This window comes from Peromyscus californicus, unplaced genomic scaffold (assembly GCF_007827085.1).
Source record: "Peromyscus californicus insignis strain IS unplaced genomic scaffold, ASM782708v3 Scaffold_22__1_contigs__length_63687245, whole genome shotgun sequence".
Lineage (NCBI taxonomy): Eukaryota > Metazoa > Chordata > Mammalia > Rodentia > Cricetidae > Peromyscus > Peromyscus californicus.
Genome location: NW_026294525.1, coordinates 49,946,601 through 49,965,725, shown reverse-complemented (window position 1 = coordinate 49,965,725; position 19,125 = coordinate 49,946,601). Strand labels below are relative to the sequence as shown.

The following is a 19,125-nucleotide window of genomic DNA, read 5'->3' as shown; positions in this document are numbered from 1 at the left end:
TCACAGCACACTTGACATCATGGGAAGATATACGATAGATATGTAAGTAATTATAAATTGTTGTACTTAACAATATTAAACTAATATTGCTTCTTAACTTTGTTCCACAAGGAGATGACTGTACAAGCTTAGACTTTATGAGATAGTATTCAGAAAAGTTTACTCTGGAAAGTCTTGAGTTCTATTATCAGCATGTCTCCCGCCCACCCAAAAACGTTAATTCTCTAGTTTCTGGGCTAAAGATAAAGAAGAATCTGCAAAACAGGTTTTTGTAGTACTCAGCAATACATGTTTCATTACTCTGTGTGATGTTTGGAATTCTTTAATTTGGGTCAAATTTAATTTGTTTTTACTGTTTTATATAAGATTACTTTAGTGAAACCAAATTCATATATATCTCTTTCTCTGTATGTGTGTGCAACAATTTCCACCCAGCTCCATCTAGATTTGATTCTCCCATTTATGCTTCAAGTAGTCTCTACAGGTGTGAGCCTGTGCCAAACTAAGTACTGCATCACCTAATTATGATGGGTCATGCAGTCACCCAGTGTAGGTGTCTGGATGGTTCTGGAACCATGAAGTTATCCACAATATCTTGTTTGCTTATTTCACTGAATCTCCAAGACTGAACAAATTTATCAATGTTTACTTTGATAACAACATCATAGCCTTATAGTGATGTGTCTTAATTATCAAGTATATGGACGTCTTTGGCCATCCTTTGGTTTTAGTGTTTTATGTATATTATAATATTAGAATACAATCAGAATTTGACCTTTTTAAAATTTTTGATTCATGGAATTTTATTTATTTATTTTGGTAATACCAATGACCAAACCCAAGGCCTGATGCATACCAGGTCAGGCCTCCACCAAGGAACTAAGTTTCTAGCCCCAGTTTTTGAAATTTATTGTATTTTCTCATTGTTACAAAGCTTTTGTAGCTATTTAGTGTCAATTCAATGAGTTTTAATGATAGTAGGTAAAGAATATGATGTGTGCATGCATACGTGTGTGTGTGTGTGTGTGTGTGTGTGTGTGTGTGTGTGTGTGTGAGTGTGTATGTGTGTGTAGGGGATTAAATACATGTCTTATACTTGTTAGGCAAGTGTTCTACCACTGAGTCATATATCCAAGGCCTACATCTATTATGTGTAGAGATTTATATGAAAAGACCTTCTGTTGACTCTCTGACCTCACATCCATTTTCTGTAATGTAGTTTTTAGCAGCTCATATGGATAGGATACATGATGGTCCTTTTGGTTAATTTACATAAATCTTATTTAATTAAATAACTGTCGATTGAAATTACCCATACAGGTTGAATCCACACAGAGTATGATAAGAATTCTCGGGCTGTCTGCAACCTTACCCAACTACCTCGATGTTGCTACATTTCTGCATGTTAACCCTTACATTGGACTTTTTTATTTTGATGGCCGTTTTCGACCTGTACCTCTTGGACAGACATTTTTAGGTATTAAAAGTGCAAATAAGGTAAGAGCTTGTTTTAATAGACTGTTAAAAGAAATATTTTTGTTGGCTTGCTTTTGAATACTTAATCGAGATTAGATACTACCAAGTGCTACTTTCGTAGCATACACGTATGGCTTCAAACAATCAGGCACACTTCTCAGTTTAGGTAGTAGAACTCTTCCTGCAGAAGGGTTCTTATGGGAGCTTACCGTATTATATATATATATTATATATATATTATTAAAATACCGTGTTTTGTATTTTCAGCTGTTAAAAGTTTCACAGAGTTATTTTTATTTAATTGAAGGACATTGTAAAATAAAAGCTAATTAAATCAGTAATATATATTTTGATATAATGTTCATTTAAAATAAGGAATAAGGCTTTCAGATTGAAAAGTGATTTCATGGTAGTAACCAATGGGGGAGAGTTGTGCTTAAGAAACTATGTTTTCGGCCGGGCGGTGGTGGCGCACGCCTTTAATCCCAGCACTCGGGAGGCAGAGCCAGGCGGATCTCTGTGAGTTCGAGGCCAGCCTGGGCTACCAAGTGAGTTCCAGGAAAGGCGCAAAGCTACACAGAGAAACCCTGTCTCGAAAAACCAAAAAAAAAAAAAAAAAAAAAAAAGAAACTATGTTTTAATTATCACATTAACTATGTATATAAAGAATATTTCTAGCATTCTCTATAGTGATTTAAAAACAGTCATTCCTTTAATGGTACCACCATATGCCATTTGTACTATAAGTATTTTTTATTACAGTTTTATAACAATGTAGTAAAACTTTACTTAAAAATTATTCTGTTCAATTCTTATTCCTCCTTAGAAGAAATAGCTTTAGGATAATCACAGTCCTTTTGACCTCTTTTATAAAAGAGAACAGATTGGAATTGTATAATGTTTGGTCAAACTTGGCCCTTCATTACATTGTTTTCTAAAAATAAGTTTTTTCTTAAAACAGCCATTTTTGCCTCATACTGTTGGAATGTTGGAAGAATACTCAGTAAATGTTTTTTATAATACTTAATTACGTGCCGCCGAGTGCCCGAGCCTGAGGAGGCCAGGGTTGTTGATCATCCCAGATCTGGAGTCACAGTGGTGCTGAGAATTAAACTTGTGTCCTCAACAAGAACAGTGAACCACTAAGAACCTTAACCACTAAGTAATCTTTCTGGTTCCAGTATTCAGTTATTGTTATTAGGACAAATAATGTGCAGCAGTAACATGGTGGAAAGGTCAGGTATTAGGGCTGGACACGTGGCTCAGTGGGTGAAGGGCTTGCTGCAAGCTGGTGTCCACACCCACGTAAATGCCAGGTGAGCCTGGTATCGTGCCTTTAATCCAGTTACACAGGAGGCAGAGACTGGTGATAGCCCCAAACAAGCTGACTAGCTGGAACAGACACATAGGAGACCCTGCCTCGGTATATACAGTGGAGATACATATAATCAGGAAGATACCTGGTGTCATCCTCAGACTTCTACATGCACATACATAAAAATACACACACGAATGAACATGCTAGCCTGCACTCACACTTCACCTTTATACACTTGCCAAAGAAAATCTCAACAAGCTACCTTTTAATAGTAGGGATCCTTTTTAGATTATTAGAAAAGAAAAAGAATAGTTTGTTATGATAATAACTGTGACATGCATATTTGGCTATCATCAATTACTTCAAGTGATTTGGAGTGCTGTAAATACTTGCTATTTGTTTTCCCATCATTTCGTAAATATATAGTTTATTATTTAGTTCATTTCAAAATTTAGATGAATGGAGACATATTTCAGATTTTTTTCTTGACTTGCAGCTTAACTTAGAGTAAATTGCAGTCACAGGTACTTTTTAAATATTTCAAATGCATTAAAGCCATCTAAAATCTTACTTTCTTTCAATTATATCATTCAGATTGGTAAATCACTTATAGTTAATTAAATTCAAAGTGGCTTTCATAGCATTGTGCCAGCAGTATACTCACAAAACACATTTTGGATGAAGAACTGATATGATTTTTTGAATATTTAGAAGTTTGGCAATTAGAGGAATTTACATATCATAATGTGAATAGTTCGTTAGTTATAGTTACAGATTTTTGTATTATTAGAACTTATTAGTTTAATGTTAATTTGAAATACATAGTTGGTTAGTGTGAAGATTTCACCAGGGTATTGTTAAGTTGTTTTATAACCAGCTACTGAGAATTTCATTCAGAAACTCAAGATATGATCCAGTTGTTACTCTGGAATATCAGAATGGTAAGATGGTATTTCCAATTTGAAATGAACCCAATCCAAAGTACACTGAAAATGTTGGGATTTAACTTGGGGATAGAAGAGGTTAGATTTGTTTTCCAAGTCACTGATGGGACTGTTTACCCTGTGATAATTATATCCTACTTAGCCACAGATTATTAGTCATAAGTTTTCCAGTTTTTAATGTTTTACACCATTGAAGCAGTGAATTAATTTCTTTACTTAGGATTTTGTCATACAACCTGTATTCTTTCAATTTTCAGACATATATGAAAGCTATATGGTTCATGGAATGAGACAGGAAAAAAATAGCCTGAAGAATGAAGTTTTTTAGGGGAAGTCGAGAACTTTAAAATCTGTTCTAACATATCTGTAGCTAGCTGGTATCACCCACAAAGATACTAACTTTTCAAACCTCAGCATTCTTTATACTCTGAAACTATGGTTGAAGTACTTTATTTGTGTTTTAATTTTCCTTGGTTTGTTCTGTGTTAGATACATCTCATTTGTTGCTTCTGTGCTGTAATTAGTCTGAAAGGTTTTTGTAATATAATTGGCAAAGTTTCATTTGTAGTTTGAAAGTGTTTCATTGTCTCATTTAATAATTTTATGTTTTAAAATCTTTAAGATGCAGCAGTTGAATAACATGGATGAAGTGTGCTATGAAAGCGTTTGGAAACAAGTAAAGGCTGGACACCAGGTACACTGGAAAATGCTTCATGAACAAACTGTAGATTTTTCGATCTTCACTTGAAAGTTTTCCTGAATTCCGAGATTAAGATTTATTTCATAATTGTTTTAGTCTAATGGGTAACTGTATGAGTCATATAAATACTCTTAAGTGATATTGTTATACTACTATTGATAAGTCATGATATTTTGTTTGCTATTTTATTAAGTATTTAAGAAAAAGTTTGGCCTTTACATTTCTGTTTTTTTAATTGTTTTAAAAAGCACAAACTTCTCAAAACTCAATTCGAATTCATATTTTTATATATTAAGGTTTTTCATGATGTCATTCTCACTGTTTTCATGAAGTATATTTGAAATATATTTAGTAGATTTTTGTATTACTTAATTTTGTTTGGAAGTTGAGCATTTGAGTCTGGGGTATGGCTCAATGGTAGACCACATGACTATTGTGTTTGAGGTATTGAGATCCGTGGGGAGTCAGGCATGGAAAGAGAAAGAGTTAATCAGTTTTGTTTTTATTAACATCTCAATTGTCCCAAAATTCCTTAAAGAAAACATGGAATGATATATAAAAATTAACTGTTATCTATTTTTTGTTCTTGTTATTTGGTAAGCTTTTACAGTTTTCCTGCCCCCTCTTCTGTCATATTCCCTGAGCTTAGGTGCTGGAGTGTTTTGTAAATTTGTCCATTGGGACTGGGCTCCACAACTCAGCGTTTTGATTGATTGTGATTTTTCTCCAGTAGTCTTGGTCTATTGCAAAAAGAAAACATACTTTTGTGTACAAAAGAATCCTTTAACCCCCAAGGCTGAATCGTATTGCAGCTTCTGTATATGAGAAAAGTTAAACTAACCTGGGCCTGAGAACAGGGATAGATGCCACCCAGTGAACACCCTTGAAATATATTATCTTTTTCAAAGAAGAGCTTTCAAAATTTGTTTTTCTGCTAATCTTAATAGAATGTTATTGGTCTTAAGAATGCTTGCTTGATTGTTTGTTTATCTTAGTCTGTTTTATGGTCCTCATTCCTTGTTTATTTTTATTTATTGTCCTATTTTGCGTTTTATTGTTTTGAGACAAGGTCTCATGTAGCCAACGATACCCTTTCATTTCTGATCCTCCTTGCGTATATCTCACAAGTGCTGAATCACAGGCATGGTGTCACCATTCCTGGGGATCTAACCCAGGATCAAATGAGTGTTAGACAAATCACTCCACCAACTGAACTGCATTGCATCCTCAGTTCTGTTTTTAACTATAAAGTTTTAATTTTATCAGAACTGCTTTTAATTAAAAAAATCAAGAATCCCTGATTATTTTAAAGTAATACTTTTTCTAGCTCTTAATTAATACCTGAAAATGATAATATTGTCTTACATTTACTAAATTCTCTCAGCATCTTCTGAGGTATGTACTGTTATGCATAGTTGACAGAGATAAATGAAGTTCTGTTCAAAAAAAGTAATATATTGGTTGTGTTCTTGTCATTTAATATATTAGTTATTTTGTGTCTGCATCTATTTAGAGCTGTGCATTAATAAAATTTTACAGTTGGGTTTTTAATTGTGTTTGACTGTTCATCCAACATAAAAAAACCTTCATCAATAGTCGGTAGATTCTGTGTTAAATAAAAAGGCTTAAAGATTTTTTTAAATAATAGAAGTAAAATGTAAACATATTAGTGTGAAATATACAATAAACATGAGCTAATGAGCAAGCCAGAGAGTGAGCAGTCTTCCAGTATGGTTTCTGCCTTAATTCCTCAGTGATGGATTGTCACCTGGAAGCCGACGCCTTCCAGATAAACCATTCCCTCCCCAAATTGCTTTTGTTTAGTCTTTTATTAGAGCAACAGAGATAAAACTAGAACATGCTGTTACCCTAGAATTAAAGAAATTCAAGTAATATTTCCTTTTCTACCACTGGTAACACTTACTGGCTAGATAATGGATACAGTCACTCCTTGACATCTTTACAGGCCTGGTTCTAGACACCCACCATAAAAAATACCAGAATCAAGAGGTTTTCAAGACTTTCATTTAAAATAGCATGGTTATTTGCATATAATTTATGGACACCTCACACATTTAAATTTTCTCTAGATTTGTTACAGTATCTATTACATGATAAACTGTAAATAATTGTTCTACTATTTTTTTTAAAGAGTAAGGCTGAGGTGGAAAGGCTTTTGAATTCACTGTAGATGGAAGGGTTTTTTTTTTTCAGGTGGGGTGACATTTGTTACAAATATCTCTTATAAGCAATGTGTTAAATCTATGATAGAATTTACCGATCATTATGCAGTGGGGCTGATTGTATTTGCTACATTATTATGCGTTGCAGGAGTGGTTCTCATTGGAACAGATCATTTTATAGGGTTCAAAGAGTACAATGTTTGCACATTATTTTTTAGTGAGATGGATAAATACATATGCCCATATATATATAAATATGCACATAAAACATATGCAGTTGTAAGTTCTAAGTGTTCTAAGGAATACTTCTGTTGCTAGTACTACAGCCATTTTAAGGCCATTGGCTATAAGCCATTCATTTTTCCAAGATTATGGCCATCATCATGCTATTTATGATTCTTCAGATATATTTATTAATGCTAATTTATAATATGATCATATTCAATATTCAAAATATTTCTTTGAAAAATAGAATATAATCTCATGCTAGGAAAAGTAACCTTTGTCTCTTATATTGTTGGATAAAATTTCAAATAAATGTTGTACTTTGGAGGATTTTAGGGAATTTTTTTTGCATGGTTCTCACATATTACTAGAGGCCAATATGTCTCCTTAAAAATCATGTTTTATAAAGTATAGATATGGGTTGGAGATCTGTAGTCAATACAGATGAGATCTTACTACCAACTCTTTTCAGTATAAATTCACTCACTGCTTTACTTCTCAAAGCAAAAGTTCCTGAGGGCAGGCTCATATTCTAGTAAATTCACATGAACTATAATAATTATGGTGCCTAATTGGAAGTTAAAAACTTGGCTGGAATACCCAGGGAAGCCATCAGGTGACAGGCGCTGGTGATTCTAAGACACAGGAACCTAGGAATTGAGGCTCACACTATGAAGGGAGAAGCTGGAGACAAGAATTACTCAGATACCTTTGGTGTGCATGTCCTGACAAGCATGACTGCCAGTTCTTCATGATTGTGTAAAATCAAAATTGACTTTCTGTACTTGTGTCTAGCTGAAAATGCTCTGTGATGATTGCGTAAGTGAAGTTGCTGTTCGAGAGCCAACAGACAAACTTTCAAATCGGAAATTGCAGCCAGATCTGTGCTGCTTCAGATAAGTAGAGTGTAACAGCTCTGCCCTGTCAGCAGTGGCCTCCAGAAGCAGGTTTAGGTTGTATGCTCACAATTCCTGTTTTTGCATGATTCGCATTAACACTTTTATTATGAGTTTCTTGAATTTTATTTTTAAAATGTACATAGTTTGTGTATTTCTTCATTATAAAAGTGAAGTGATGTTGATTTCATAGTTTCTTTTCATAATTTTTAGTTTTTTACCATTTTACCTTTTTAATACAGTGATAATTTGTATATATTTCCAACAGTATTTTTTCTTTTCATATGTATGTGAATACATGTGTTAATGTGTGTCCACATGTTTATATTTCCCACTAATATTTTTTTCTTATATGTGTGTGTGACAGAGTATATATATACATATGTGTATATGTGTATGGGCAGGAACATAGTCATGAGTGTGCACGTATGTGAAGTATTTCAAGGTTGATGTTGAAAATTTTCATCCATCTCTCCTTAGTCTTTGAGGCAGGGTCTCTTAATCGCCCAGAGCTCACAGATGCGGCTGTTCTCGCTAGCCAGCTTGCTAAGTGGGTCCTGTTTCGCCCTTCTGAGACTAGAATTACAGGAGGGCCACCACACTTAATTCAGTTCTTATGGGTTCTAGGGATCTGAGCTCTGATCCTCTTGCTTATCAAACAAGCACTTTAATCATAAGCCATCTCCCCAGCTTCTACTAGTCTTTTATCTCTTCACACTTGCAGTTTTAATTTTGATTATTAGCTATAATCAATTATTAAATTATAATTATAATGCTTGTGTGGTTTTATATTCACTCTTTTACTTAATGAATAATAAGGATTTTAAATGTATCTACATGGTTTTCACAACTTCATTGTCTGCAAGAGAGAAAAAAAAGAGTGTTTCGGTTCTAATTTTCAGATGCCATATGAATCTATTTAGACTTTTAATCTGACATGTGCCTAGATACTTGCTTTGGATATAGGGAAAAATGAGCCTCAGACATGTTAAGCAGCTTCCCAAGGTCATATGGCTAGTTAAGGATACCACTATGACAGAAACACAGGAGGTACTGTTGATAACATTCTACATTGTTATTCTGTCAGTTACCTGTCTCATAGCTGCATGAGAACGAAATTCAACTTCAGGATAAAAGAATTTATTGTGGCTCAAAGGAATTCAGTTGATAATGTCATCAAAGGTATGGCTGTGGTATTGATTTGGTTCATTCATGTTATTAACCAGGAAACAGAGAAAGGGGACTTTCTGACTCTCTCCTTTCTCCCCTTTTATTCGGAGAACCTTAGCTCACTGGAGTGGATCCTCCTACATTTGGGATGGATCGTCCCATCCCAGTGTAAACATCTCTGCAGTCACACTCATAAATATTCCCAGATGTGTGCATCCAGGTGATTCTAAATCCAGTCAATTTGACTGTGAAGATTAGTTTTCATAGCTATTAATTATAATTATAATAGAATTAATTCCTCCATTGCTAAGTGTTGTAAAAGTTTCAGCTTTCTATTACTAAAAATGATGCTTACTTTTTTTTATTAAATTTCTGTTTATTTAGTTGCTGCTTTTCTGCTTAAATTTTTACTTAGTTCATTCCTTAAAATGGAATCAGAACAAATGCCATATTTTGTCTTCTTGCTATACAGGAAGGACTCTGTGTTCTCCAAGTAAATAGAAGCATTTTGTGGTCACAACAGACCTGAGAGCTTAAAAGATGCAGAATCTTAAAAACTAATGAGATTTCTTCTAAATGATGTTGGCAATGTAGTTTGGTGTAAGGTTGTGACTCAATGTATGTTTTCCACCTTAATTTTTTTTTCAATTTTATGACATATTAGACAAAGTGGTGTTTTAATAGTGAATATTCTTTCTTGATTTGCAAATATTTTCTCCTCACTGGTATTAGGCTTTGGTTTGGATATGTACTTACTTTCAATTAGAAAAATGCTTCCTCCCCATTTTCTTATTTCAACCTGTGACCTCGTGGTCCTTTGGTATACACACACACACACACACACACACACACACAGAAGAGTTAAAATAATCACTGCTTATTCCCTACAGAGTGACTTCTGTTGGCCTGTATATTTACATTTTCAATGCATCTCATGACTAATTTTTCTTGATCTCTTTAATTTATTGTATTTTTAATTGTTCAAAAATATGAAAGAACTATAAATGGAAATAATAACATTAAAATGTATGTTCTGCCTAAAAATCTTAAATCTAAATATTGTTTTTAGGATGTTTCGTGCAATGTTCTTTTAGATTTTTGTTCTAGTAGGATAAGTTCTATTTAGAGAGATTGACTGTGAGGGACATGCCATCTTCATGAGCTTTCATAGTGTAGTTGACTGTGATGAATTTTTAATCTTCATAGACAGCATGTTCTTAGTGGTATGGTAAAGACTGGAAATAGGAATGCTTTGGAACTTTTGCTGCTAGTTGACACTTGCCTTTAGTGTTGGTAGTATTATAAAGCCTTCATTTTGCAAAAATCTCCTGGGAAGATTGTAGGTTCTTACATTAAACCAGTCATAATACAGCTAATAGTTCTTTTGTAATGTAACTACTCAAGAGTTCCATTCTTTTCACATCTTTGTGTTTCCTATAGTATGTGAATACCTATGGGGAAAGTGCCCAAAGCAAATCTATAACTGTATCCGTCTTTTAGAAGCATTTGTCCATTTCTTCTTGTGTTTGGAAATCAATCTGTGATCATTTAGTTTGAGATGTGGCAGCATTCTACTGAATGCCACCAGCACCCACAATTTCACTGTTTTTAGTTGGAGAACAAGGTGCCATGGGTTTTTATTTTAGAAGCTAGAGTTAGCAATTTCTACAAGTTCATCAGTGCTTGACTTACCATTACAATGTTTGGTTTGTCATTTTAGTCTTTGATACTGAGACTTGTGTAGGAATTTCTTTCCAGGATGCTTTTGGTCCTCAAAGTTTCTTTTTTCCTAATTAAATCATCTTAAGAGGTACCTTAACTCTGCTGTAGTGTTATATCTGACTTTCAGAAGGTCAGCAAAGAATCTCAGTGCAGTAGAGCTGCAGAATTGTGTTTTTTGCTCATGATTACGGTTGAAGTTAGTTTCTCTGCTGTAACCATCTGTCTTTATATGAAATTCCAAATGTTAATTTTAAATACATGAGTTTGTATCCATCTGAGAAAAGTGAAGAATGTGAAGTTCAACATTTTGCCTTATCTAAAAAGCAGACAGGCCATTAAATCTTCATAGTATTCTACCCACTTTTGATTGAAAACTCTATCTGATTTCTTTTCTAAAAGCCTTTCTACCTAAGTATTTTATTGTGTATATAAGCATGATTAATTATAGATGTGTGGGTTTAATTATGGATCAATGCTAGGTAGCTAGATAGAAAGTAAGATTTGCTTCTGGAACTCTGACAGGTTTAACTTCACATGAGCACGTTATCATTGAACAGCCAACTACAAATTCTGTGGACATACCTATCTTTGTTAGTAAGGAAACATCTAAATTTCAATCTTATTTTTCTCCTTTGTATATAACTTATCAGTTAGTATTCAGGAGTAATAATTATATAAAGCAATCTTTTCTTGTCCAAAGATAACGAATTGAAGTTTCCTGGATGTATCTCATGCCTCCGTCATTTTTAGCTTAAAACAGAAGCAACAAGCTGGGCGGTGGTGGCGCACGCCTTTAATCCCAGCACTCGGGAGGCAGAGGCAGGCGGATCTCTGTGAGTTCGAGGCCAGCCTGGGCTACCAAGTGAGTCCCAGGAAAGGCGCAAAGCTACACAGAGAAACCCTGTCTCGAAAAACCAAAAAAAAAAAAAAAAAAAAAAAACAGAAGCAACAAACAAACAGACAAAAACAAAAACAAAACAACCCTCCAGTGAATACATCTGGCTTTATTTGTTTCCTTTCTATGCGGTTGCCTGGTATCCTGAATTTCTACCTGGTTTGGTTTCTCTCTATACTTTGATTTTTATTATTAGGACAGTTATTTTCCAGATCAGTATTAAAAAGATTGAAATAGAGTCAGTTAAAAAAAAAGATTGTTGATTCTTAGGCAACAAAGAGATTTTTCTGCTAAATAATTAACACTTTTTTAAAAAAATTTTTCCTGTTTGGAAAAACTAGAATAGAGAAGTCTCTATTCTAAAAATTAGAATAGAGAAGTCTCATGTTCAGAAGCCATGCTGATCCTCTCTGTCCATGCTATTCTATGAGTTTCAGTACCTCAGTCATCTAAACATGTGCATTCATGTACTTAATAGACTTTATGTGTAGCTTTGCTTTAAAAGCATTGACAACGGTAGGAGGCAGTTGTGTTCCACTCAGGCATGTGTGCTGACAGATGGAGAAAACCTTTTCCTGTTGATTTTCAGCATTCCTACTCTGCAAGACTTCAAGCTCTTCTTGGCTACTGGGAAATTAAAAGTTGGCGGTTCAGCCTTTAATTTTGATCCATCTGCTCTAACTAATGAGACATCTCATTTGTAAGCTTCTCTTTGTGTTACCAAATGCAAGTACAGCTTTATCATTCCTGTTAATAATTCCCCTCCTCCTGTGTAACTTACAGAATGGGAAAATAATTGATGCCTTAATTCTATTGAGAATTTCTTCTTATACAAACTTTGTTACACTGATAGTAAGACAAATTAGGAACTTTCTCCAATTATAACATATTTAAGTGAACTTTTCACATCAAACTTTCAAAAGAAAATCTGCCTCCCATTTGATGGAAGAAAAGATTTGGTTAAAGAGGACCCAAGAACTTCAGCCTTGTTAAAACTAAATGCCAATCTTTATTTATACTATATGTGTATCTTATCTTCTTTTCCTTATTGTTTACACATGTTTTTATTTCAAGTTTTGAAAACATCTCTTAAAATTGAATAGTAATTAGATGAATTTTCTGTCCAAATGGAATGATTTTGAAGGGTATTTTTGTGTGTGTTCTTGTCTGTATGCCTGTGACCACAGAAGTTGACATCAGGTGTCTTTCTCAATTGTTCTCCACAGTATTTTTTGAGACCTTGGAGTTACAGATGGCTAGTCTTCCTTTACTGCCTACCCGAAGCTGGGAATATAGGAGTATACAGCCATGCCTGACTTTTTACGTGTTTCATAGGTCAGAACTTAGGCTCTCCTCTTGCACAGCTACCTGAGCTACCTCCTGAATCCTTGTTTAACATTGGTTCTCAGGTTTATTCATATACAATAAAAACAAATTCTGTTGTGTGAACTTTCATAATGGAAATTAGCAATGACTATTTTGCCTATGAAAGTTTTATTCTCTATATGCATGCATCTCTGATTCTTGGTAACATTTTTGAAACTCTTATTACATCGCCAAAATTAGTCTAAAAATCCTAGTATTCAAGTGATTCTATCTCAGCCTCATGAGAAGCTAAAAATACAGAAGTGTGCCACAGTGCTTAGCTGATTTTTTTAAAAATCTTTTTGTTCTGGCCCTTATGATCAAGATTCATCTAATTATTTTCGCTGTGTAATCTCTTCAGTCATTTTGTTTGTCCTTTAAGCCTTCTCCTTCTCTGTCTAGCTTACTCATGGACCCTTTTTTGTGTTGTTTTTTTGTTTTGTTTTCTTTTTTGTTTGTTTTTTCTGAGACAGAGTTTCTCTGTGTAATAGCCTTGGCTGTCCTGGAACTCTGTAGATCAGGCTGGCCTCAAACCCATAGAGATCCCCCCGCCTATGCTTCCCGAGTACTGGGAGTTCGGCCCTCCTAGACGCTTTTAATTCAGCAATTTTTCTTAAGCTTTCATCCAATCTCAGTTATGGGCATACTAAAAGTAACTCAGTGTATTTATGTTTTCCACACAGACCTCTTTTCTGAGTTCTAGAGTCATGTGACCATATGTTGCATCTCCCCCTGGATATCTCAGTGGAATTCATCTGTACCAAATGTATAATCTTCCTCCTAGTTCTATGGTATTCTCTTATTCCTTAGATCAGTGATTAACAGGACTATAGATTTAATTCCATAGGCTCAAAACCTAAAGGTCATCCATATCTGTCTACCTTAATCTCTCACCAGTGCCTATCTGTTTTATCATCTAAGAATCTCTAAGAGCTTCCCATTTCTCTCCTTGCCTTCCCATCCTGCATGTTCTCACTCAATCCCAGCAATCATTATTTATTCCAGAACTGCACAGGCCATTTCACAGCTCTTTTTCCTGCTCCTATTCTGGCCCTCTTCTAGTTTCTCTGCATACCAAAGCTCCTTCAGAATAGGTCCTGTGAAACAATAAAACAGTGCGAGTATCCCACTTGAAATGCTTCGTTGTGTACATTACTTTGACTATTATTTCACCTAGTCCTTTCTGTCAGAAATGTTAAATTATCTCATTTCTCTGAATTTAAGATATCTGACTTCGCTCCTTTATGATAGTTATCATGTGTACCACAAGTTAGTTTATGTTAATATCTTGTTCTTTTATTTCCACTTATTAAGCCCTTGAGGAGTAACTTTTGAACCCTTTTAAAAAGAGATTTTCACTTTTCTGAAATACAGTTTTTAAGAGTACTCCATTATAATCTTGAAATTTTATATACAGCAATTTCTCTAATAACTGTGTAGTCTCCTCATTTTCAGAGAGAATGCCTCCTATGGCTGGGGAGTACTAGTGTTAGATTATCTTCACTGCTGATCATATGGTTGTCTAATGATCAATACCTTCTCATGATAAGCAAATAAGTGCACTGATGTGAAAGAAAGACAAATGGCTCCCTGTATGTCACTCTTCCTGCTGTATTCAGTTATCTTCTGACATACTCAGAGATACACAAGTCTATGTTGGGTTGGGGTATTAGTCACTGCAGGCTTTTTCTTCTTTTTTGGTTTCATTTTATGTGTGTGTGATGTGCCTGAATGTGTGCATGCATGTTGGTGTATTTGTGTTTGCACTTGTGTGCCTTTGGAGGCCTGGGGTCAAGTGGGAACTATTTCTCAATTGCTCTCTTATTTTTTTCCTTTAGGGGCAGAGTCTCAGTCAAACCCAGAACCTGCCTATATACCTATCTCTGTAGCCACCTTGCTACAGGGGTCCCCAGGCTCCACCTTCCAAGGCTGAAATTACAGGCAGGCTACCATGCCCACCTGGCATGTATGTGAGATTTAGGGTCTGAATTCTGGTCTTCACACAAATGCTTTATCCACTAAACCATCTCCCTGCCCACATTTGAGGCTTTTTTTTTTTAATTGTAATCCTGTCTTAAACTGTTATTTCTGAATACTATGAAACCGTTTGTCATAAAGAGAAGTTTAGGAATTTCGAGGCTACAAACTCAGTTTTGGTCTACACTTACATACTCCACAGCGTTTTTGCTGATAATAGTGTGTGACTGGAGAAATTCTCATAAAGATTTCCTGAGAAATGTGTAAGCATTGTTGACAAAATTCCTTTCTTTATCAGCTTCACTGCGGCTGGCAATTGATAATTCTTTACACTTTGGCTACCACAATTTTACTGGTCAATCGTTGAGAAATACACTTCCTGGGTTGCTATGCCATTTATTTTTCTTTGTATCTATTTTAAGTTTTAAACTTAAAGAACAAACAAAAAAAGTGCTATATAAGTTTAGGAAGAAAAATAAAACTAAAACAAAAAATTTTGTTTTATGAAACTGGTGTAAACCTAGGTAGAACTCAAAGCTTATGTTTTACCCATTTCCTGTGACACAGTGCAACAATATCTCTTTTATCCTATGAGCATATCTCCTCCTAGGAAGGACCAGGTTTTCAGATCTTTTTCTCATTTTTTTCATCAGTTTCCCTCCATTCTCCTCTGTCTTAATTAGATTTCTATTGCTAGAATAAAAGCCATAACTGAACGTAACTTGGAGAGGAAAAGCTTTATTTCATCTTACACTTCAAGGTAGCAGTCCATCACTGAAGGAAGTCAGAGCAGAAATCAAGCAAGGCAGGAAACTGGAGGCAGGAGCTGATGCACTCCATGGAGGAGTTCTGTTTATTGTCTTGTTCCTGTGTGTGACTTAGCCTGATTTCTTAGAGAACTCAGGACCACATGCCCAGGATCAGCACCATCCACAGTGGGCTGGGCCCTCCAACATCAGTGATTAATCAAGGAAATACCCAATAGACTTCCTAAGGGCAATCTGATGAAGATATTTTCTCAGTAAAGTCCCTTTTCCCAGATAAATCTAACTTGTGTCAAATTGACAAGACACTAACCAGGCCACCCTCTTTCAATGCCTATCTTTACTTTTAAGGAACAGAATTGCAGCTCATAAAGTTGCTGTACCTTCTTACTGTGTACAGCCTTTCGCCCTGTCACTGCTATTATTCTCACTTGGGCTATTTCGCACTGAAAGTCCCTTGCATTAAGACAGTACTTACCATTGTGCTTTAGATGTATACTTTCTGTGCATCTTCACTATGCATGAATGTATGTTTTCTGATGCAGTACATGAAAGGAAAGCTAGCTTAATTACTTATATTTGTTTCAAAATTTTGGTTTTGAAAGATTTAATTGATGTGAGTAAAATATTTCTGCCTCAGAAATCAGATGTATTAGGTTATTTGCTAATTTATTGATGTAAAAGTGTGACTTTAGTATTAATCTAGTTAATCTACAAAGTTACTTATATCAAATTTAATTTATATCACATATTTTATATATTTATTAACTTTGGTGTAAATGAAACTATCTGAATGCATTCTTGTTTTATGCTGTTTGAATTACTTGTATTGATGCTGCAGTATAGACCTGAGCAGCACTAAATCAACACTTGCTGCTTGTTGTAATTCTCCTGCTTTTATAGCGGCACAGATAGTTCTCTGGACTATTATTTATTACCTGTTTATATCATAGAAAATTACACTAGATCACATTTTTAGCTGTTTCTATCTATTCCTTAAACAACTTGTAGGTAGGTAGGTTGGTAGGTAGATAGATAGATACATAGATAGATAGATACATAGATAGATAGTCAGTTAATTTACTACTATAAGCATTGTTCACTACATTACCATTGAAATCTCTGAATAAAATTATACAATGTTAGTATTATGGCTAAGTATAAAATCTTGTGTCCCAATACATAATTATCCTTTTTTTCTCAAAATTCAAAAAAAAGTAGCTAAATATTTTAACATAATTAACTATTGTGGGTTTCTTTGTCTTTACCTAGAGTTTTGACCCTTTATAATCACAGTATCATTTTGAGTAAAAATGGATGGGAGCAAATTACACTTAATTTTGTAAATAGTGTTCCTTATTGGGAGAATAACATAACCCTACATCTATTTCCATTTTTCTTTCTATGATGGGTAAATGTATTAGTCAGCTGACTAGGGTTCTTTTGTTCCACAAAAAAAGAAAGTTTAAGAAATCAAAAAGAAGCTTTTCCGGGGCTAGCCATTGACAGGTGTTGGTATTTTTGTGTTGACAGCAGCAAAGGTGACATTGGGAATTTGGGAGCTGTAGCAGTGATGCTGTCTAGTGCTGTAATCCTCCTGAGTCCTCTCCAGTGCTGGGACCCTTGCTTTTTAAGTGTTGCAGTTTGCATTCATTACTTTTCTATTGGTATGACAAAACACCATGACCAAGACAACTTATAAAAAAATGATTTGAGTTTATGGTTCCAGAAGGATAAAAGTCCATCATGGTGGGGAAGTGTGGTAGCAAGCAGCAGCAGGCCAGAGCAGGATGCTGAGGACTTGTACCTTGAACTACAAGCAGGAATCTAAGAAAGCAAACTGGGAGTGGATGGAGCATTGAAACCAGAAAGTTCACACCCCCAGAACTACTCTATCAAGGCCACACCTCTTAAGCCTCCTCAAACAGCACCACCAACAGGGAATCAAGTATCCAAATGCCAGAGCTTATGGGAGACATTCTCATTTAAACTACCACATAGCTCTTGTGTAGCCCAAGCAAGTCAGCAATTTTCAGCCAATGGTGGCTGGTATTAAAGTTCAGTACTGTAAGTCCTCAATCCTTTGATGGCTAATATTAAGCCCCATTGCAGGCATCAGAAAGCAGCTCTTGACCCTGGCTTTGAGACCTTTAGCCTTAAATACTTGGCTTCTCACTGGAACAGCAGCAGGCAAGGCCTGCCATTTATTTTCTCCGGGTCTTTATAGGCTTTTATTCTTTCAGTCTCATCTTTTGGTCCCTCTACTTCTGCTACCTTCTTTTCTGTGGAGGTCACTCCCCTGTTGTTCCTGCTGCTTCACTTCCAGCTGTCATGCAGCCAGCCTGCCTTACTACTTTGTACCAAGGTCTTCTCACTTCCACGATTGTTACCAACTCAACCTACACTACTGAAAGTAGATGAAGAAAAGACCCATGGAAAGAAGCCTATCAATTCGTGTATAGGGAAACCCTTTCTTTGCCTGTCAGTAGTGGTGTTTTACCTGTTTTTCTCCCTCAGTTTCATAGTTTTGAGTCCTGTGTTGAGATCCATCTTATATATCATCCATTTTGAATAGATTTTTGGACAGATGATATATATTGGGCTAGTTTCAGTTTCACTCCACCACTTGTTAAATGAACTGCTTCTTCTCTGGTGTATGTTTCTGACAGTGTTATCAAAGTTTAGGTGGCTGTAACTGGCACTTTAGTTCTGGATCCTCTATAATGTTCCATTGGTGTACATGTCTGTGTTCTTCTGGATAATATGATCATCTATTGTGATTCTACTAGCATTGTTCTTTCTACTAAGGATTCTTTTATATACTGGGGTCTTTTCTGTTTCCATGTGAACTTTAGGGTGTTTTTTTGTTTTTGTTTCTAGTTGTGGAAAGAATGTCCTAAGGATTGTGATAAGGTTGCAGTGGCTTGTAGAGCACCTTTGGCATTACAGCATTATTCACAGTGTTAATTCTGTCTTTCCATGAGCACGGGAGGTCTTTCTATCTTCTGATGTTTTCTTCAGTGTGTGAAAGTTTTCATTGTATAGACTTTGTAATTCCTTAGTTCTGTTTATTGCTAAATAGGTATTCTCTTTCCTTGTGTCTATACTACATGGGACTTTTCTCCCTAAATTTTTTCTTAGAAAATATGATTTTTGATACATTGAAAAACTGCTGATGTCTAGTTCCTCTTTTTTCTTACATGATCTATAATTATTCCAGTTGTGTTTTTGCAGATATCATGGACATGTTTTCCTTGTTTGTTTCTTTCCCCTTTTGTGCCTTTTTTTTCTAGTCAAGAAGGTAAATTGAAAAGTAATATTTATGAAAAATGGGATATTTTTCATTTATATTTATAAAAATACCTAAAAACTGAAAGAGATAGTCAAAAGCCCATCTAAGAGTCCTTGGAATGTTACTGTTTTTCTCTTGATAGGAGCCTGGTAGTAATTAAACCAATAAACCTGACTAAGAATGTATAAGCCTATCATT

General features: G+C 35.1%; 1 protein-coding gene across 5 annotated transcripts in view; it reads left to right on the top strand.

Moving 5' to 3' along the window:
* The window catches only part of Ascc3 (activating signal cointegrator 1 complex subunit 3), a 337,712-nt gene that overhangs the window by 135,821 nt on the left and 182,766 nt on the right, over positions 1–19,125 (top strand). For all 5 annotated transcript variants that reach the window (XM_052751374.1, XM_052751375.1, XM_052751376.1 and 2 more), the window contains 2 exons: positions 1,321–1,497; positions 4,361–4,432. In XM_052751374.1, the coding sequence (XP_052607334.1) occupies positions 1,321–1,497; positions 4,361–4,432 (249 nt within the window). The remainder of the gene's footprint in view (positions 1–1,320; positions 1,498–4,360; positions 4,433–19,125) is intronic.